The sequence below is a fragment of the Cryptomeria japonica genome, chromosome 2 (assembly GCF_030272615.1).
Source record: "Cryptomeria japonica chromosome 2, Sugi_1.0, whole genome shotgun sequence".
In the NCBI taxonomy this organism is placed as follows: Eukaryota; Viridiplantae; Streptophyta; class Pinopsida; order Cupressales; family Cupressaceae; genus Cryptomeria; species Cryptomeria japonica.
The window spans coordinates 573,256,526-573,279,150 of record NC_081406.1 but is presented as its reverse complement, the minus strand read 5'-3'; the positions used below and the strand labels follow the sequence as shown (position 1 = coordinate 573,279,150).

At 34.9% G+C, this 22,625-nt stretch overlaps 1 protein-coding gene across 1 annotated transcript in view; it reads right to left on the bottom strand.

Annotated features, from left to right (window-relative positions):
• Positions 1-10,726: 10,726 nt before the first annotated feature.
• Positions 10,727-22,625, bottom strand: part of LOC131050831 (structural maintenance of chromosomes protein 4) — a 52,050-nt gene continuing 40,151 nt past the window's right edge. Inside the window, exons 14-28 of the mRNA XM_057985125.2 lie at positions 17,556-17,689; positions 15,323-15,481; positions 14,694-15,002; positions 14,401-14,577; positions 14,223-14,306; positions 13,917-14,126; positions 13,638-13,727; positions 13,363-13,484; positions 12,891-13,046; positions 12,547-12,654; positions 12,270-12,330; positions 12,040-12,174; positions 11,656-11,743; positions 11,234-11,306; positions 10,727-11,095 (exon numbers count right to left, since the gene is read on the bottom strand). Of these exons, the coding sequence (XP_057841108.2) occupies positions 10,975-11,095; positions 11,234-11,306; positions 11,656-11,743; positions 12,040-12,174; positions 12,270-12,330; positions 12,547-12,654; positions 12,891-13,046; positions 13,363-13,484; positions 13,638-13,727; positions 13,917-14,126; positions 14,223-14,306; positions 14,401-14,577; positions 14,694-15,002; positions 15,323-15,481; positions 17,556-17,689 (2,027 nt within the window). The 3' untranslated portion in view covers positions 10,727-10,974. The remainder of the gene's footprint in view (positions 11,096-11,233; positions 11,307-11,655; positions 11,744-12,039; positions 12,175-12,269; positions 12,331-12,546; positions 12,655-12,890; positions 13,047-13,362; positions 13,485-13,637; positions 13,728-13,916; positions 14,127-14,222; positions 14,307-14,400; positions 14,578-14,693; positions 15,003-15,322; positions 15,482-17,555; positions 17,690-22,625) is intronic.

Genomic DNA, 22,625 nt, shown 5'->3' with positions numbered 1-22,625 from the left:
GGGGGCATACCACCCATTAAATTAACATTTATGGGGCATATTTCGTCACGCCTATTTTTCTTTCTTTGAAACGATGCGATAAAATGTACTGTCTCAAAGAGGGGCAAATGTAGTCACATAAATCTGTCCACTTAATTAAATAAATATTTACTATTTATTTGATTATTTAACCATCAATAATTAGTTAATTAAATTAATATTTAATTAATTTATCCTCAAACCATTCTCCTATTAATTAAATAAATTATTCAATCTATTTAAATTAATTCATTTAGCCACAATCAATTAAATGAATAAATCATATTTATTTAATTCAACCCCGCTTTCCTCTTTTAAATAAATAAATAGAACATTATTTAAATCCCTAATCTGACAAGGCAAAAAATAAGGACAAAGCAAGAAAATTTTGAGAATACTCTCAATACTCTCGCCAATCTATCACCAAACTAGTGAAGGTGAGAGTAAAGTGATCTATATATAGAAAAAAGGGCATATGTATGATCCAAAAGGTGCTTTAACTCCTACTACCCATAAAAGGTGGGAGTTTTTACCTACTTGGTAAATGTCAAAACATGTGTCATAACCTCCTTAGGTGAAAACAAAAAAAAATTAAGGGAGGTGGCAAATAAAGCCAAAAAAGAGTCAAAAAATCAACTACCCCATAACCTATCTAGGTAAGGATAATAGTGAGTGGCACAACAAGCCAAAAGATAGTGTTTAACTCAACTACCAATGTGTACGAGTTACACAGGTAGGTGATGTATTTTGTCATGTGCCCTCATATTAACCACTCCTAATAAACCTAAGGAAGCTTAAATAATGTGTAGAAAAAATAAATACCCCCTAACATGAGAAAGAAACCTACACTAACACACTCCAAACTATTTAATGATTATATACACCCACAAACCAAATTTTATTTTTTTTTTATAACGAAACTATTAAGATAATGCATATAAATTTCCTCTTCAAAATCCTTATGCAAAAATGTATTCTTGACATACATTTCTCTACGCCAAAATCACAAGAAATAATACTAGAAATAAGGATACTAATGGAGGTTAGATTAAGTAAAGAAGAAAATATCTCCCTAAGGTTAACTCAAATTTAGGAGTACCCTTTTTCTACCAATCTTTCCTTGTATAGTTTCAACTTGGTGTCTACTTTTTATCCATAATTAACCATTTGCATCTAATGGGCATCCTCTCAAGCACCCTCGCAATGTCTTAGTTGTCACATATAGTCAAGGCCATCATCTCATTTTGCATGGCATCCATCTAACACGCATTGCATTATAAATAAATACCTCCCCTATTAGATTTGGGTTCATCATTAGTATAACATAAAGTAAATACAGAACAAAAATATGATGTGTAGCTATCTATTATGTTCTATTGCCTTGTCTATCTCCTCAAGGGTATAGGAATAGATTGTATCTATTCATGTGCATGATCATCTACATGAGAACTATCTATTAAATCTTCTTCCTCCTCTCCATCACTAGATTCATCCTATTTTTCTTGGACATGTTCATCTTCGTACATCACTATTTTTGCCTCAATGTGCATTATCTTCCTTTCTTATTTTCTTTGGCTATCTTGGATAAAAAAATTACTATAATTTTTTTGAAAACATCCTTATAATAACACATTTTTAGTATAACCTTTAACATGTTTACCATATCCAATGAATATGCAATTATGAGTTTTGGATCCAACTTCGGTTGTTTCTCTTTCGGCACATGAACATAAGTTATTGAACTAAGAAACCAAATGTGAAACATAAAGTATCGTATCTATGTACACTTCATCTGGTGTCTTATCAACTAGAGCCAAATGAGGAAGTTTGTTTAACAAATAACAAACAATACTCATAGCCTCAACCCAAAAGCATTAGTGTAACAATGCAATGTTCAACATACTTATGATTTTGTCCATTAATGTCTAGTTCATTCATTTCATGACTCCATTTATCTATAGTGTGAATGGGGTAGTTTTCTACCACACAATATTTGCATGTCTTCAAAAACAATCAAAATCATTAAGAAATATTCAACTCTATTATTAAATCTCATGATCTTAAACTAATTATTCATCTATTTCTCAAAAAGTGCCTTAAATTCCTTAAAATTAAAGAATAACTTTGGATAAATGTTTCAAATATTATATCCAAATAAACCTTGAGTAATCATATATAAATGAAACATAAAATCTAGATTTCCTCATAGAGAATGCATCCATTGAACTAAAACATGTATGAATGAATAACCTCTAAAATATTTTTAGCGCTAGTACATTCACAAGAAAAATAATTCTATTGTATATGTCAAACACACAATTCTCACAAAAACAAAACTCAATAAAAGTCTTCAACCATATATTTATTATTCATCGTTTGAAAACCATTTTCGCCAATGTAGCCTAATATTTGCTACCATAAAATATATTTTAAGAATGAGTTACATTGAGAAAAGCATATTTAAGAAGATGCCTCTAACTTAAACAAAGTCCCACACTAAGAGCCCTCAGCAAGAACGAGGTTACACGTTATTCGTCTTAGAAATGGAAATTCAATTTCCTACCAAAAGTCTATGGACTAGTTTAAGTAAGAGGAAGGAGCACCCACCCCCGGATGGAAGTGAGACCTTGCTTCCTTAGCGTTAATTAGGTAACTAGAAGGGAAATCTACCAGAAGGGTACCAGTCAATCTGGATCCAGGTTGAATGTGGTAGGCGAGTATGCAGGTTGTAGCTTAAGTGATACCGGTCTTCTCGCAGTACCTGCTAATGAAGGATCAAGCCGTGATGCCCCACCCGAATCCGTATCCCTTTCTGCTTCTCCCTCCGCCCATGCCCGTGGCATGGAGCAATCACCCGGGAGCCCTACCATTCTAAAGGGAGGTTGGCGCATGAATCCCTACCATTAAAAACACCCATCAATGGGACTTTTCACTCTCCCATTATCATATGCCTTCTAATTAGAGAACCACTCCTTGAGAAGATTCATGTAGGAGTCATCTAAATCAATTAAACATGAGGCATCACTGGCAATGTTAGTAGAAATAATCAAAGTATCAATTGCATCCTCATAGAGAATTTTTATGGATAGATCCTTAAGAGTTAAAGAGTTTCCTCCTTGCTTTGCATTCCTTTTTCAAATGGTCTCATTTTTCGTGGCTCAAACACTTTACTATGATCTTCCCAAGTGTTTTCGACCATCCTTTTGATTTGTATATATTCTTAGATTTATTTTGTTCCCCTCTTAACCATATTTATCCATAAGCCTTCTTTAAGTATGCAATACATCCTTCAAACCCTTTCCATGAATTTTCTCCTCGTTTATTATGCTTGGGATAGATTGCTATAAAATTATTTTAGCAAGACTATAGGATGTTGTTCCTATTTTTAGAGTTATAAAGCTTCTAATGACTAAAGAATCCTTACATTTCTCTTTGAATAATAAGTTGGAAAAAGATTCTTAAAGAATAGAAAAAGTTTATTGAGACTCTAATTAATCATAATTATTATTCTAGGGTTAAAGAACCCAAGGAAATAGAAAAGAGACTAGTTGAACCCCAATGTTAGCAAACTAATTGAGTCTAGCATATATATCTAAAGTATAGGTGCACTTGCCTTGAGGATCCAATATACGCATGTCGACTTTTATTGATTCACAAAATATGAGTTCTCTTTGATAGATTGTTTGCCTTTTGGCCATGATATTAAACTCTTAATTCCCGCTTAAAATAATTAAGAAATTGAACAATATACGAATGGTGCTAAAACACATAACACTAGTAAAATGTTCCACAATGGTAAAGACCCTTGCCTTTGTTTTTCAATAATAATTAAGTATCTTTGTACTTGAAAAGCATGCATGTGCACCCTTCTTGTACTAAATGGGATGTTACACAAAAAAAAAAAAAAATTATATTTTGATTTAGGGTGATATTACAATTTATTCACCATCTCCTTCATGGCCATATCCCTCCATCACTCATTAGTGTGGTCCTCTATAGAACCTACACCATTCACCTCTATCTTATTCTTCTATTTATTTTTATGGTGAGCATTGATTTCTTCTTGTGTGTGCATTTCAAATCTAAAGATAAAGATTGAGTAAAAGACAAATAAATGACATTAAGTCCATCTCTATTTTTTTTGTTTATCTTCTTTACCAAGCATTATGAAAGTAATTATTTAGTTTAGCATACCTAACTACTATAGCTCACATGCATGCTAAAGTGGGAATCAAGAATATAGATGAAAAGTACATACTTCACACTTGATGTTATTTAGCTCCCACTTCATAAGTATGACTTGGACCAAGTTCGACCTTCTTGGAGCATAAATTACCATAGAAACACCTCATTTGAGTTAGATATAACCCCTCATACTACAACACCTCATTTTGCCCATGTCCATGCTTTGTTTCATATGGGATGCTAATGTTCAAATAGAGAAGTTAGCATGTTTTAGTGCTTCACACATTCAAACTTGTGTTTTACCACCTGAAACCCTACCTTTCTTGACAAAACCCTAACCCCAATTCATGCTTATTTAAGTGGATCTACTTAAAAAGGAAAAAGTATATGACACACACACCAAGACCTACACACATTTTTCTCTTTTAAAATCACCTAGGATATCCTCCATTGTTGTCGCTAACACCTCGATTGTTATAACTATATACACCAACACCATAAGGCCTCATATCTACAACTTCTTAACTATGTCAAGCTTAAACATGTTGTTGGGAGTTTAGATCTAACACCTTATGTAAGAATGGAGATAGGGATTGGCAATTGTTAGTTTTATAAATCAACAATTACAAACATGTCCATGAATTTACAAGACACTGGCACTACCAAAGAACACTACCACAACCGTGAAGACATTATCATTTCCCTAAGAACAATACCAAGTTTTATATTTCAAATATCTTATATCTATTTAGAATCTCCTATCACCTTCTCACTCTTTTACATTTTTGAGACTATTGATTCAAAAAACACCTCCTCTAACTCTATTTGATTTTCTTTTCAATTGCTAGAGCACCCTCAACTCTCGCATTTTTAATTAACTTAATTAAATAAAAAATGTAACTAAACAACTATAATTAAAATGAACTAAACAAAAAATATTATTTAAAGCAACTATTCCCCTTCTTTGTGAAGCCCTACTAGACCATCATTGCATGGAGTAGGGTGGTGGTCTCAAGGCTTATTTCTCTCTATCAAAACATAATTCATAAATTTAATATACTAACCCAAAAAAATCTTGGTTTGTTGGTATGTGTAAGAATGCTCAATCTCCCATTGCATTTCTAGGTTTCCCTTTTGTAAAGTATCACCAATGCCTTAAGCATGTTTATATTTATGTTGAGATGTTTGGGGCTTTCCCATCCAAATTATGCATGTACATAAATAAAATTGACTTTATCCCTAAGTCATCCAACAAAAAACTAGTATAAACTATGTATTAACATTTGGAAATAATATCTTGATTGTGAGAGGCTGGTTTATAGATGTAGAAATTGTCTTGATCTTAAATGTTTGTCAAATTTATGTCAAATGAAGAATAGTAAAACCATTTGCAAGGCTTTTTTTGGACAAAATGCTTCACCGCAACATCAAATTGTGGATACCCTTGTGGAATATGCTTTTTAGACTAAGCTGCAATTTTAGAGAACCCATCTATTGACTCAAAAGTAGTTGGAAATACAATAGTATTTTGCAAAGCTATATAAAAAAGTTTTGAACACTTCAAAAACTGTTGTTATGGGTTCTCTTTCAAAATATTGTAAAGAAGAATTCCCCTCTATTGATAGGTAAGGAATTTTAGTTATTAGAGACATCTTTAAAACAAAGCGGTTGGGCAATAGCCTAAGCCAATCAATCTTTTGAGTCATTGAAGAAGAAAATATCAGAACAACCGGTCCTAGTTCTTCCTGATTTTGAGAAAGTTTTTGTAGTTGAATGTGATGCAAGTAAGAGGGCTGTTGGGGGTGTTCTGAGTCAAGATGGAAGACCTGTAGCTTTCTTTAGTGAGAAGCTAAATGAAGCAAAACAAAACTATTCTACATATGACCTAGAGTTATATGCTATGGTTCAATCATTGAGGAAATGGAGGCACTATTTGTTACCAAAAGAATTCATTGTTTTTACTGATAATCATGCTCTCAGCTTTTTGAATAGGCAGCAAAAGTTGAATCACAAACATATCAAGTGGATGGAGTACATACAAGCCTATACCTTCTCAATAAAGCACAAGAAAGGGGTGGTAAACAAGGTGGCTGATGCACTAAGTAGGAGAAATCTGATTGTACAAACCATTCAGTTGGAAAGTACAGGTATTCATGCCATCAAGGATCAGTATGAAGAGGATGAAGACTTCAAAGAACCTTACCAAGCTTGCCAAGCCTTGACAGGGAGGTATAATTCTGATTTTTCTGATTATTTGTTACAAGATGGATATCTTTTTAAGGGCAGCATGTTATGCATTCCAAGGGGGTCTGTTAGAGAGAATATCATCAAAGAAAAGCATTGTGGCAGCATGTCAGGTCACTTTGGGATTGATAAGACCCTAGAGTTGGTTAGGAGGCACTATTTTTGGCCTAGGTTGCCAACCGATGTAAGAAAATTTGTGGAAACTTGTCAAATCTGTCAAAGGGCAAAGGGTCACACATCAAATGCAGGTCTATACACTCCTCTACCCATCCCCTCAAAGCCTTGGGACTCCATCAGCATGGACTTTGTACTTGGGTTACCTAGAACCAAGAATGGGCATGATAGCATTTTTGTAGTTGTGGATAGGTTCTCCAAAATGGCCCATTTCATACCATGTAAAACCACACATGATGCCTCACACATAGCAGGTCTTTTCTTCAAGGAAATAGTCAGGTTACATGGTTTACCTTTATCCATCATCTCAGATAGAGACCCCAAGTTCATAGGTCACTTTTGGAGGACCCTTTGGAAGAGACTAGGCACAAACTTGTCTTTATCTTCTGCCTATCACCCTCAATCTGATGGACAAACTGAGGTAATCAATAGGTCCCTTGGTAACCTCCTAAGATGCCTCACAAAGGGGCAAGATGCTAGTTGGGATTCTATATTGGCCCAGGCAGAATTTTCTTATAATGACACTGTTAATAGGAGCACCGGCCTATCTCCTTTCCAAATTGTATATGGCACTCATCCAAGAGGTATTTTGGAGTTGAGAGAGGTAAAAGGGATGGACAACAGCAGTGCATTGGCTGAAGACTTTGTTCAAGTCATGAAAGATGTCCATGAGCAAGTAAGACAAAAACTACTCTCCACCTCTCAAAAGTACAAACTAAGTGCTGATAAGAAAAGGAGAGATCTACAGTTTAAAGAAGGTGATTTGGTCATGGTCCATCTGAAGAAGGAGAGGCTCCCTGCTGGTAAACACACCAAACTACTCATGAAGAAGATTGGGCCTTGTAAAGTGCTCAAGAAATGTGGAGAGAATGCATACAAAGTTAGTCTTCCAGAGGGCATTGCCTTATCTCCTATCTTTAATGTTTCAGACCTGTATCTTTACAAAGGAGATGATTCTCAGACTGCTGTAGATGCACACCAAACTGATCAGACACTTCAAGACCTAATTCCTTCACCCTCCAATCAGATTGAGTGTATCTTGGATACCCGGGTGAATAAACACACTAGGAGGCATACATATTATGACTATTTGGTAAAGTGGCTTAACAAACCTCAGGAGGATGCCACTTGGATGAGCAGGGCAGACATTGAAAAGGCAGGTTTCACATTTGACAGCATTCCTAACTCAAGAGACTTGAGTTCAGTTTGACAGTGGGTGTATGGTGCAGGGCACAGGACCTAGGAAGCCCAAATAAGGAAGATTTTTGCATTTTCTTGTGTTTTCAGGTTTTTCATTGTAATAAGGATGACCATTGAGCATCCATGGTGTTTTGGACCCATTTGTGTGGTCAAGACATTCTAAGGCCATTTTATAAGCCTAGAATGCTCTTAGTCCACTGGGTACCCTCATATGCACTCAAAATTGGTTTTCTTGTTTTAGGCCTTCAAAATGGTTTGGGAAGTGGTTAGAGGTCATTTTAGACCCATACCAATTATTATAACTCATTATATTGATCATTTAGAGTCATTTTTAAAAGTTGTCAAAATGTTGCAAAAGTTGTCAAAAAAGTTGTCAAAATGCATGACAACTTTTCAAAAATCGGTTCATGGGCAGTTTGAACGCCCCTAACTGATATGGATCAGTTATTTGGGTGTTTAGAAGCCTATTTGAACTCTCTCCATCGAAATCCAAGAGGTTGGAAGTCTTTGGTATGTAAAAACACCTATTTTCTGCAATAAAATACTGATTTTTCTGAGAAAACGCGATTTGTACGGACTGGTACAGATTGGTACGGCCCAATAAATGCCTGGATGAGTTGGAGGACTCAGATACCTTTCCATTGGTGGTGATTTGATCAAATTTGGAGCAGTAACAAGGGAGATATCATCATTTTTCTGCCAGTGACCCGTGACCCAGGGTTTTGACAGGGTTTTGGAGAAAATGCTTCATATCTTGCAGATCCCTTATTGAAATCACCCCATTTTCTGGGATTTGCAAGGTAGAATAATGTATTTTATTATCCCAAAGTCTCAGAGTCAGAAGAAGAGTGAAAGGAGGTGTTTGGAGCAGGTTTAGGCTAAATATCTCAATGTATTTAGCCTGTCCACCACGTGTTGAGAAGGGTTTTTGAAGTTTTCTGCCCAAACATGAGTTTTGTATGATTGGTAGGGGTCCCTTGCAGGTGTACAGACCTCTAAAGGTCACTGCCCCACAGCATGAACCCATCCATCTTGCTTTCCAAGTGTTCCTTGCTCAGTTTGGCCAACTAGGCCTAGGAGACTTGTTGAAACTTGAAGGGTGCAGGAGTGTAGTGAGTCTCTGCCCTTTTGGAGGATGATTGAAGACCCTAAGGGGACACCAAAACACCAAAGACAGCATTAAAAACTTTTAAATCTTTGTTTGAAACCACCCGATTTGAAGTGTGAAGACCTAGTTGCCTCATAGGTCAAAAGGAGCAAATTGAGAAAGGGAGTTTGTAGAATCCAACCAAGGGTGGAGTCATGATGGTCTAGGGCCATATGAAGTGTCCAAACTGAAATTTTTGATCCTTCTCAAATGATTTTAAAACCTCATTAGAAAGAGGTTGGATATAACATTGAATTAAGATAATAATAATAATGATTAATTAGTTGTTTGTTTTTATATTTTCCTTCAACGGTATCAACCCAAATATAACAGAGTTAATCCATCAAAACAAATTAATTAAAATAAGATGGTTAAATAAATGAATGTAATTAGTTACACTCTGCTCAAGAACCTTGATCAAATAAGCTGTTGTTTAGAATAGCTTGAGAACAGTTTTTAATGCATTGTTCCATAATGGGACAAATTCGCGAGTCATTGTTTTGCAATTGCAACCTTGGCAACAAGATAGAAAATACAATCACCGTCCAATGCTTCGCTTTGACATTGAATAATTTGTAATTAAAATAGCTTGGTGCTATTGTTTAACCTTTTCACACATAGCACAACTTGCGCTATGATTTAACTGGGATGGTTTTATAGACTTGTAATCATTGTTCTCTACTTAACTTAGATGGTAATATAGGCTTTTAATCACTGTTCCCTACCCAAAAAAATTAGCATCAACTCTTGCAATCTGCAATGGTTTTGGGTGTTGCTATTTCTTAGTTGATTGGCATTTCTGCTGCCTCGTGTACGTTTTTCAGCATCTTCCCTCCTAAACTACCAGGACCTATTAAGATGGTTTCAAAAAGTTGAGACAAATTTTGGCAGCCATATTTACCCTTTTAGTGCTTCTCTTTGATTGGCATTGTTTGCCAACAGTCCATTTACAATGTTTGGGACTTTTACCTTCCTGGTCACTTTCAAAAAATTTACTTGAATAGGAATGAAGAAGATTCTGTTGAAGTTCTGATTAAAAAAGAATGGCATTCCACGTAGATTGAATATTGAACCGAACAGTATTGATTTAAGTAGCTTTTGCTACCACCAAGAGTGTAACCTACAGAGAATTAAATTGATATAAAACAAGTCTTCACTTTTTGATGAAAATCCCCTTGGTACAGAAGTGGCAGGAATATAAGCTTGAAATGTGAAGGAAACTTTAGAATTTGAATCCACAGAACTTGTATAAAGTGGCAAGTGGCAATTATGACAAAGGTAGTGGCTATCAGCTCACTTGAAAACTAGACAAAAGCTTCATCATTTTCTGTGCAGTTTATCCGGCAGGAGGTACCAGTTAGAATGCAGCCACAAATAAGTTATTTCCACTAATACAATCAAACATTATTACTTAAATTGAAACACTGAAAAAGCTTGCAGGGAATTGAAACGTCAAAATCTAAGCATTTGTAACCATATCTGTAATTATACCAATGCAATAAACGATGAAGTAAAGTTTATAAATGTTAATCTCAACAAAAATTTGATTACTTTGATTTTATTTTTACAACATTAAATTTTGCAAACTTGAATATTGCAGAAATCCCTCAGATACTGTATGTTGAACGACTACTAAAAACAGCTCATTAGACGTTGTGATTCTCATGTGTTATAGTGACCCAGAGAATATTAAGCTGAATAGAATGGTTAGTGATTCACAGTGCAAAGAAATGTCACTCAAACCCTTCACGCACCATATTTGAGAAATTTTAATAATTTAAAGATATATTGAGCATTGGATTGAAACTGTATAATGCGAGGATGTTCAAAGAATTGCTATCCTCACGAATTGTACAGAAACACGGTATCATTATCGAAAACTTTATGATACAGAAAAATGGTCCACAAATATCAATATCTGACATATCGAGCATCCAGGAGAAATGGATATAGAACAAGAGAGTGATACACGAAAAAATTAAACCTTCATTACGTTCCAAAATATTTTAACTACAGCTTGCACTAACAGCAAAGCTTCTTGGATTAATAGTCACACTTTTTGTGCAGTTGTCAGTCTTGTATATACCAATTAGTCTATCGGCCAATTCGAACATATTATTCCTCAAACTGCATAAGCAACAAACATCAAAAAGATACAATCTACCAATCAAAAAGATAAAAATGTATTTTAACATATAAGCAACACAATTTCCAAACAAACCACACTATTTATTCATTTGGGGCAAAAAGAAAAGAAAAACTTACCTTATAATTATGAACTGGGCATCCTTAGTTCTGTCTTTGATGTAGTGACCCACGATTGAGACATTTTTAAAATCTGAACAATTTATCATTACAAAGTAAATTCATCCATCCATAAATGTAGTTATTGTCAAACGAATTCAAATGTGATCTCCCTAAGCTACACAAACCCACCCCATATCATCCAGGCTGCTTACACTGGAAAAAGTGAACATAAAGACAGTCTGGCCAAATAAGCTTCCCCGCAAATAATTCATTAATTGATCATCATTGCAATCTTACTTGTTTTTCTCAAACGAGGACATGTTCTCGCTTTCTATATTAATAGCATGATGAAACCAAACTATCAACATCATAGCAAACTTCCACGACACCCAAAAAAACACAGAAACCCAAATTTTTAAAAGTAAAGGACTGTAACTTACCTAAAGCGGCATCAATTTCATCCATGACATAGAGAGGGGTAGGTTTGTAATGGTGAAGTGCAAAAACCAGAGCTAATGAACTTAATGTCTGCAAAAATAAAAAAGAGCTCTGATATAAGAATCTGGTAAAGTAGATTACAAATTCTCAAATGGATCTAAAAATACTAAAACATGGAAAATATTTTTTTCAAATTTTCGTTAGAACCAGCTCTACATAGAAGATATTGATTAATATACAACTAAATAGTATATTGTTTGCATTTCTTGGAGTCCTTGCAAACCAATCAAAATGGTCTTTTCTAGCAACTATATTAAACAGTATTGGCTGCCATTCGTTGCCACTTAAGTTTAAACATACAATTCAATGAGACACTTGATACATACCTTTTCACCACCAGATAGGTTAGCAATATTTTTCCAACTTTTTTTGGGAGGCCGTACACTAAAAACAACACCTTCAGCAAAAGGGTCCAATGAGTCAACAAGCTCCAACTCCGCATCACCACCCAAAGTTATCATCTGCATATATTTTTAATTCCTTAACACTTTGATATGTAAATTATTAATAAAATTAACTTATTGATGATACAAGTGAAGTATTAACAATTTCTGACCTGATACATTTCCTTCAGCTTCAAAGATATAGTATTAAATCCAAGCATGAACTCATCCAACCTAAACATTAGGCCATCAAAAAATTAGAAAAATATAAACAAGTTGGTGACCTGATTATACACGAACACAAATTGAAGAGAATTTCTAGCCTAAGAATAATGACCATCAGAGTTAAATTTTAGTGCATAAATATCAAAACTAATTGTATGGCTACAGTTCATCCTTGAAGTATCATACGTGTCCATGGTTGAATTTTACAAGTCTTCAAGCACTCACCGTTTTTTCCTTAATTCATCATATTGTCTCTTTCGATCATCACGTTCCAAAGTTATGGTATTGAGCTCTTCAACCCGTTCACTATATAAAGCAGCCTTTCTCCGATACCTAAGAGATTATAAAGCTTCTTAATAACATCTATGGACATCATAAGTAAATAAAAACTTAAGATTTCATTATTTTTATTTTAAAAATAAAAAAAATAAGGCAAAGACAATTTAATACGCTTGCATTGAGGGTGGAATTTTCACCCTTAGCTGAGTTTCCAACTACCTTTCAAATTATTCACAACATAAAATTTCAGAATTAGTAAACTGTATATAGAATAACAGATGAGAGTTTACTCTTGTATGGAGTCCAAGCTCGGCTTTAACTCCTTTAATTGAGCCTGCAATAAAGCTACCTTCTCCAGTGCTGTTTCGAGGGTATTCAATTCAAGAAATTGTTCATTTCCTAGTGTTGCTTGAAGCAAAGCAGGATCAATGCCTTCAATTCGAATTCTACAAAGACAATAACACCACATGACATTTGTCAGCATATCAGTGTCCAAGGGGGTGGGGGTTTATGATGTAGTGGTAAAGAAATGTATTCATAAAGAGTGTGCTTCAAGTTCCAGTCCCCGCATCACAATAGAGCAACCCACAATTTGGCAGGCATGCAAATGTAATAACATGCCGAAAACTAGGGCTTCTTCATGCCTAGAACTGGTCACAATCCAATGATGTTCCCAGTTACCCTTAAATCAATAAAAAAGGTAGATAAATGACTTTAAATCTACTAACAAGGTTTGACCAGGTAAGAAGAAAGGAAACCCACTGCTCAATATGCTGTTCAAGCGCTTTGTTTAGTTCTTCTAACTTTTTACTATAACCCTTGCCCTTTGCTTCCCAATCTTTAAAGATTTTCTTTATATCTTCTAATTTGTATTGCACATCAACCTGTAAATGAAACATAACTGTAATTCAGTTATGGCAAAACTGTTTGATCATGCATAAACTGTCTATTTCAGTAAAATCATATATTTTTACCATCCAAGGCTTTTAAACACTTTATGTAAATTAATCATTTAAACAGAGGCTAAAATCACTTGCCTCTCCAGATCGCAGCTCATCCAGAACCTTTTTAAGTGCATTGTATTCATTCTTGGCTTTCTCTACCTCTTCATTATGTGCATCTAATACCTACAGTGTCAAATCGTTCAAGCATCATAACTAGATGGGAAAAGAACTCATATCTGTAAATACAAGACTCAAGATTATCATAAACAAAGCAACTCATGACACAAAATCCTATAATAAAATATCAGTCTATATAAGAATGTATATCAAACTAGGAAAATCAAGAATAGAAAACTTGTAGAGAAGTTAAACCTCTTGTGTCTTTTTATAGTTTTCTTGCACCAGAAATGCTTTTTGTTCAATCTCTTTGAAAGCAGCTGTTTTTTTCTCTTTCTCATCAGCAACTCTGTCTTTTTCTTTCGTTGACTCCTCAATTGCTTTCTGTAATTTCTGTATTGTTTTCTTCCCCGTAGTAATCTGAACCTTACGACGATTTATTTCTGTGCTTGACTTGTCAATCTCCTGCTCAAATTGAAGTAGAGAATACAAAATTTGGCAAATCAAATAGAGAAATTTAGTAAATTTAGCATAGGTGAAAAACACACAAATGGCACTTACACCCTGCAATTTTGCAACTTTAGATTTTTGCTTCTGTAACTTTTCTCCTCCTGCATTCTCTATCTTGTTTTGAAGCTCAGCAGCCTAAAAGAGTGCGATGGTATTAATTAGAAAGTATAGCTTATAGAACTTCAATATAAAATTTCAATATAAATGGCTCCAGAGCCATATTTCAAACCTTCTCTTTAAGCTTTTTAGAGCCTTTTACAAGACTTGCAAGCTCTTTTTCTTCATTTGTAATGACTTGATCAAGTTCTTTCAGCCTTTCTAGTTCATTCTTTGACGCCTGTGCTGCAGACTTCAAAGAATCAAGTTGCTTCTCAATGTCAGCATGCTGACCATTGAGTCCTTCTATCTGTAATCACAACAGTGGTAGAAATGCATAAGGTAAACCATTTCCATGGTTTAAAAAATGTGACAATGATGTCTATAAATAACAGATTCGAAATATTATTTTTCAGTTTGTAAGACCTCCATTCGTGTCTTTGCTAAGTCCAATTCCAAATGCGACATGGCCTTCTCGGCTCCTTGATACTGCTTCACGGCAGCACTTATCCTTTGCTGTATGTTTCTAAGCCTATCAACTAAGTTTTCAAGCTCCTTTTCAGCACTTGCAATAGCTTCTCCAGAAACACTAGAAGCTTTTATGGATGTTCCCATTCTACCACCCTGTGGTTTTCCACCACCACCACTCATTGTACCAGACTTCTCAAAAACTGCACCATCCAATGTGACCACACGCCTGAACTCCTTGTCTTGACCATAGGCAATTCGAGTGGCCTAACAAAACATATTAAATAAAATTAAAGAGAGTAAAAAGCCAAGTTTATGCCAAATCTAGAAGATATTCAAGAAAGAGGTACTGAGAAAAGCATTTATTAGAATCATCAATGGATATAAGAAATTAGAAAAATGCATGATATTGTAATTGCCTCCAAATGCATGGGACTAAAAAACTTATTCCCTAGTAAGTAAAACTAATCTTAATTTATTAACGAGTTGTTCTTTCATTTCAAATCCAGCCAATGATATGATTGCAATCATAGGATAAGGGGCAAGCCGGTAGAGCCATTAAACAATAAGAAAAGAATGTAATGTACCTGGTCGAGATCTTTTGCTACAACAGTGTTTCCCAGTGCAGCATAAAATGCCAATTTAATGCGCTCATCCTGAACAGTGATTAAGTCAAATAAGCGTGGGACACCTTCTGGTGTTCTAACTTTCTCCTTTATTCTTTGAAGATGATTCTCTTGCTTCTCCTGAGTCACACAAACAAAATAAAATGAAAAGTTTTATTCAGTGTTTGTCTGAGTTTCAGGGACAGGGCGAGATGAGGATGCAGTTTTTGGGGCGGAAAAAAAAAGATCTCAAGGAAATCAAGGGGGCATTATTAATAAAATATATATGTATTTTTTTTTTTTCAAAAATGAAAAATGAAAAAATCTGCAATTTGTCTTTTGTGTAAACACTATGACATAAAGAAGCAGAAATTACATTGCTAATCAATTTGATCCAATGATCAACAACAAATATCTGTAGTATAATATTTATATTATTCATCAAGTTCAAGATACAGAATATAATCTTACTCATGTTCAATGCAAATGCCATGACATACCCATTGCTGGAACTCCTAGACCCACCTAGCTCCTACAACAGAATCTCAACCAACCCTGCACGTGCAGTCCAAGCTAATCAATTGGAATCTTCCCCTCGACATCCCATCATTCTGCTGTACTATCCTTGACTTCAATCATCCTGCAATGCATCAGATGCAAAATACTATGCACATATCTCTAGTCTCCTAGAGGTAAGCCTATTTATTATTCATTCATACAGTCTGGAGGCTCATAAGGAACTTTAGGGTTCAGAGTATTTTAGATCTTTTTCTTGCTTCCTTTTGAATGCTCTTTTTTGGGTTTGTGTGGTTCACGGTACATGGGTACATCCTGACATTGCAGAATAGTTGAGAAAGCTTGGCATCTTCTAAGTTGTCCAAGAACAGCAAGGCATCCCTGGACATCTCCCCAACTAGGGGATGTCCCCCACTTGGGGCCTGGGCATTGGGGATCGTTAGGAAACATTTCATCTCTGTCCTACCATCTCTAAGACATAGGATTTGGCACCAGGAATGCATCCTTGCAGACCCCTAGTTTGTTATATTCTAACTTATCTATTTGGAACAAAAATAATTTATCTGTATGAATGTAAGTGAGAGGTTGAACCTGAATGAAACCATATTTCTCACACACATGTAAGCCCACATATCCAACTTATAGTCAACCCCCAAGAAAACCCACAATCCCATATTCAATACCATAAATGCAAACGTTACATTTACAAACCACTATTTGTCTTGAAAAATGCCCTTTTAAAAAACTCTGTTTATTATTTCTGGGTATAGAAACACTTGACAGAACGTCACAACAAACACAGCTCCTTTAAGAGACTAAACCACTCAGCAAGATCAAATGTTGATAGACTAATGCTTTAAGAAGTAAACAACACATTCCATCAAATGTAGCTGGAAAAGTTAGGAAATAAATGTATCCTACATTTACAGATGCCTCTTCGTTAAGAACAATGGATGCAAGTTAAGAGATTATTCGATATGGTTCAGTTTAATACCTGATTCGGATACACCATTGAATAAGCACATTTCATTATGAGAGTATCGAAATAGTAAAAAGAAAACGAAAAAGTGGAAACTGATTTCAAATTTTTAAATTGATTCTTCATTTTATAATAAAAGTTGCTCATATAAAAGAAATAAACAGTGATTCCATTATCAATATGTAAATTAAATTTCAGGGAGATACAATTGTAATTTGTAAATGATAACTATATGCAGATATACCTGGGTTTTCATTAATTACTCATTTTAATCCTCTCTTGAGTATAAACTGACAGATAGGTGCTGTAGTGATTGTCAAACATAGACTAAGCCTCAAAACATTTTTTAAGAAATGACATGTCATGATCCTACAACAGATGAACTGAAGAAACAGCTCAGCAAATATGGAAGAAACTACCAAAGAAAAAACACATTATATAGGTTTCCTATTAAATATTCGAGGTTTTTTAAAAATTTAAAAAGAAAAATGAAAAGAATCAATCAGTAGCATAGGGGTCCTAAAATTGCATGCTTTTAACAAACATTCAGTACACAGAAATAACAGTATCTTTTCAGGACTCCTTAACATATCCAATAAAAAATTGAACGATAAAACACGGTTCAATACCAATGAGATCAAACAAGTAAATATAGTGCCATTACATCTAAAATGTTGACTTTTCAATGGTTTTTATTGTTTTATGCAGCAAAGAACATACCAGTATCATAAATGTTGCTATACCAAGGTTTTTACTCCGCAATAATTCTACACATGCTTGTGCAGAAGATGTTGTTTCCACCACAATAAAGTCAAGCCCTCCACATGCAGTGGATACAGCAACATCATATTTCGCTGCAAACAAGAATACATATTTGTTAATCTGGCATTCCTGAAATGTCAAACAAAAAATAATTTGTGAACCAAATTTAAACAACACCAGAAATAAATAAAAAATCAGCAGCATTTTTTTAAAATAGACCAATAAATGGCCAACCATTGCAATAGAAACAGAAACATCATATTTTGCTGCAAATAAGCACTAATGTTTCCAATCTAGAATTCATGTAGCTGTCATACAAGAAAGGATTCATGAACCAACTGACAAATTACATGGAAGGATTTGACAAAATTGCTGCCATATAAATGCTGCAAAACAGATCTGTTGCGCACTACTAATGAGAGTTAGCACCATAAGACTAAAGAGATATGATTCTCTGAGGAAATCATCCAAGGAGAAGTAGGTGGATTCCCTAAATCATCTACAAATAACAGCTCTGAATTGCCAAAATGAGATTCCTCCAACTTTCTCAGTTTCCACACATATACACAGGATAATCATCAAAAGCAGTGTGTTTGGTGATAGCTATTTGAAAAATAAACACGTCTATAACAAATGGAATTAATTGTCCATCAAAAAATATAAGTCTACTTCAAGTTCACTTATATGCAAAATGTATCATGTACCCCTTTTGCTGCCTACCCTACTCCTCCATTCCCTGCCCCACAAAGAAAAAGAAATGAAATATCTCCTAACAAATCAGACTTGCTTTCTTGGAGTAACCTAGTGCTGTAGTATATAATCATTTATGACTGTAGCCATCATCCTCAAGTTCAAGGCTTCTTTATCTTAAACCCATATCCTCAAGAAGCTTGCCAAAGTAAAATTCCTATTGCATCTCTCTTGAAACTTCAGGTAAGCTTTAACAAATTTATCATCATCCTCCATCGCATATGGCCAAAACTTTGTTGTTGACATTTCAATTTTTAGCACTCTGATAGAGCCATTTTCCATTAACTCTAGAAAGTTCTCATTTGATATATCCAAAGTTAAGGTAATCTACATGGCAACAATATGGAAGGTGAGTCTTTTAAAGACTCGGTAAGACTTCTCCTTCTCCCTTGGAAACATTCCTCATTTATAGCTTTCCACAAATACCAAAGGATCTCAATATTTAAAACAAGAAAATACCAATCACAAACCTACTAAGCCCTTTCACATAACCAATAAGAATCTCATGCCAAGAAAAGCTATCTCTATTGTCCCACCTTTTAAGATCAGCCAAGACAAATACCATATCAAAGAAAATGTGATCAATAATTTCAAGGACCCTACAAAGAGAACAGATATTGGAGTTAACAGTAGAATTAAAACAATTAGCAGCTATGTTCCACGGAGTTTCGGGGAAGGGGATGGTAGGGGACGTCGGGACGTGTTTTCAGTACAGGGGTACTTTTGGGTCATTTTCGGGGGGAAGACTGTTAAAAAAATAGGGGGTTTTTAGTTTTTACAAATATAGAGAAATTTCAAATATGCATATCATAACAATGGTAAAGCATTCATCGTAGACATTAATACATTGCATTAGACTTGAATTGAGATTTTACAAGATAATTGACAAACATTTTACCAAAATTCAAATGCTTTTATCAATCATTGCCAACAAAAATCCATAATAGACATAAAATGATAAATATTAAATATTAAACATCCATAACTATGAGATAACCTAAACAGTAAATAGAAAAGTTAAAACATAGAAGTCCATAATCATAATGTCAAGATAAACTAAGAAAATACATGGCTGTCCATAATCAGTACATGGTAGGTCTAAGACTAAGAGTCCAAATCAAGATCAGAGCTAGAGTCTCTATCTGAGTCGCTATCAATATGAGGGGCTGCCTCCTCAACCAATGGAACCCCAAGCAATCCAAGAGGTGTCTTGTCCTCCTCAACTTGCATAGCATCTTCGGGATTGACATCCCAACATAAGCCTGGAGTCTAACGATACTCCGGAGTCTGGCAATCTTGTAACCGCAATGAGTGTCTTTTTCTTCCTTTTGTTTGATTTATGCATTAGATTAGGGTTTGTTATGTTTTAGTATTTATTTGGGGTCTTGGGGGGGCCAGTCAAACCTCTTTTATAAATTAAAAATGTGTTTTTTAATTTATTTTGGACTTCAAAATTTTCTGGGCCGTAGGGGACGGCCAGCTATCCCGAGGACAGTCGGGGGACGCCTAGGCGTCCTCTGGCTGTCCCAAGGACACCTTGTCGCCCCCTGCTTCCCAACAGCTATCCCCGATGAATTTGCCAAAAAGGGGTTTCCTAGGAAACGGCAAATTCCCACCCCTGCATCCATGTTTCGCCCCCAACACGGGTACGAGGCAAAAAATGCAGGGGACATGTCCCCGTGGAACATAGATTAACAAACAATCGCTTTAAGAGGAGCATCCATCTGAAACATATTTTTTGGGGATCAATAACATCAAATCAGTAGCAAGAAGACCACTCGTGTTGGTTGAAACTCAAATTCCAACACTCATTCAATTGCCCAGTGACCTCTTGGGAATCAAATAAAGTGCCATAATCTTGCACAAAGCCAAACCATTGGTCCATTTCAAATTGTCATAAGTCTCAATATTAAAGGATAGTGTTCTCCTTTGGGTAGTGAGAAGACAATACTCGTTATTAAAAACCAGCCATGTTTTGAAGATTATTATCCAAAACATTATTGAAGTCTTTAATCCCTTTGTTATCCCAGCTTCTTGCAAAACAACCTTGGAGAAGAGCCAATGAGTTATTCTTCCATTAAAGGTTCCATTAGATTTATCTATAGCTACAAATTTTATTCTCCTCATCACAAAACCAGTTGCCTATAATGAGACTTTTGACAACCTCCCAAGCTTTACAAATAGTTTTGAGAACTTTAGGGCTTGCACTAGAGATAAAATATCTGCCAAAGATAATATCACAAGGTACAAGTTTTTCCACAATTTAGCATTCTTAGGAACAGCTAACTTGTTATTCCTTACAAGGACTTTTCAAGGTTCCTTACGACTAAAGAATTTAATAATCAACTTTATAGCTAAAGCAATTCCTTACAATTATAGATCTTTTAAACCAAGGCCACCTTCAGCTTCATCTAAGCAACACCAATTCCAATTTAGAGCCACACTTTTCTTCCTACCTTTGCCATTGATCATAAGAGTCTTCTAATACATTTTTGAATTTCAACAATTTGATAGCTATTGATCACCTAAACAACGGCATCGTAAATATTGTAAGACGACACATTTTTTTGGCATATTTGAATTATACCAACCATGGAAATATACTACTTATTACAATTGAGCATTTTCTTTTCTATTTTATCCTTATTCCAATCCCACATTTCTTGGCAAAAGGAGTTCCCAAGTACCTGATTTGCTTGGTTGGACCACCTCATTGAAATTCAAAAATGCTAAACCAGTTAGGCAATGAATCATTCCAGCTTAGAAGAGTGGATTTACTCTTCAAGATTCTTTCACTTGAAGCCTTACAAAACAAATCAAAGAAGTTCAACAAAATATCAAAATTCTTTTAATCCATTTTCACAATGATTGTTGAGTTATCTACGAAGTGAATATTAATCAGGTTATCATTATTGCAAAGAGTTAAACCTTTTATGTCCTAAATTTTGCTTCTATCACTCAAGAGGTAATATATAGCATCTACAAAAAATAACATATAGGGCAAGAGCCAAAGGGCAACCTTACCTAATTGACCTATAAAGTTGGACAGGGTTTGAGATGGAGCCATTGATATCAATCTATGTAAAAGCATCATTAAATAAGACCTTACCATATGACAACTTTTTTGGAAAACCAAAAGCTTCAAGGTTAAAATAATAGAAGACTACTGAACCTTGTGATATGCCTTTTCAAGAGGAGCATACCAATGTCTTGCTTTGTTGCTTCCTCCCACTCCATTGCTTCCCAATTAGTGATCAAAATCTCCAAAATGTATCTACCTTTAATGAACCTAGTCTAAGCAATACTAACAAAGGGCAGAAGAACATTGATAAGCCTAAGGGCCAAAACTTTGACTAGAATTTTGAAAGACACATTAAGGACGATAATTGACCTCCAATTTCTCATTTGAGAAATGTCTCATTTTGGAAGGAGCTTAGTGATGCCTCTATTTATAGAATCTCCAAACATGCATTTGCCAATGCCTTCGACATACAACCGAAAGAGGTCATTTGCAATCGAATTGATGGTTTTCCTATAGAATTTTACAAGCAAACCATCAAGACCTAGGGACTTATCATTCTCAAAGCTTTTTATAGCCTTTATAGTTTTCCCTTTACTGATCTCAACATCTAATATTGAATAATCATCTTCCTTAACTTTCTTTGGAATAAGTTTTATACAATAATCTTGGGCAACCTTACATTCTCAATTCTTGTCCTCAATAGAGAAAGTGTTTTTAATAGAATGCTTTGAACTCCCTTTTTATTTGATCAAAATTAAAATAATTCTCATTACTGACCCAAATTGAACAAATATCTTCCCTCATATTCTTCATCTTGATGAAGTTAAAGGAAAACATGGAGCCTTTATCACCAGATTTTAGCCAATTCGTTTTAGCTCAAACTTTCAACCATTGAATTTTTTTTGTTTGTAAACATCTCAACTTATGTTTAATATTTTCACCATATGCTCATTTAATTTTTCATTACATGGATCATTCTGCAGAACAGACTCTGAAAGTAGCTCCTCTTGAAGCCAATTTTCCAATTTCCTACTACCCATGGCCCTCTTTTTTACCAATCGTTTGGAAAATCTTTCTCTGACTATTTATGTTGGCATTCCATTGACAGATGACAGGCAAGTCTTTCAAAGGAAATCTATTGATTTCTCTCAAATTGAATATACCATTATTACAGTTATCATTATTAAAGAGAGCAGTATTCAACTTAAAACAGCCATTTTTCCTAATTGCCTCAGATTAACCTCTCTTCCAAACCT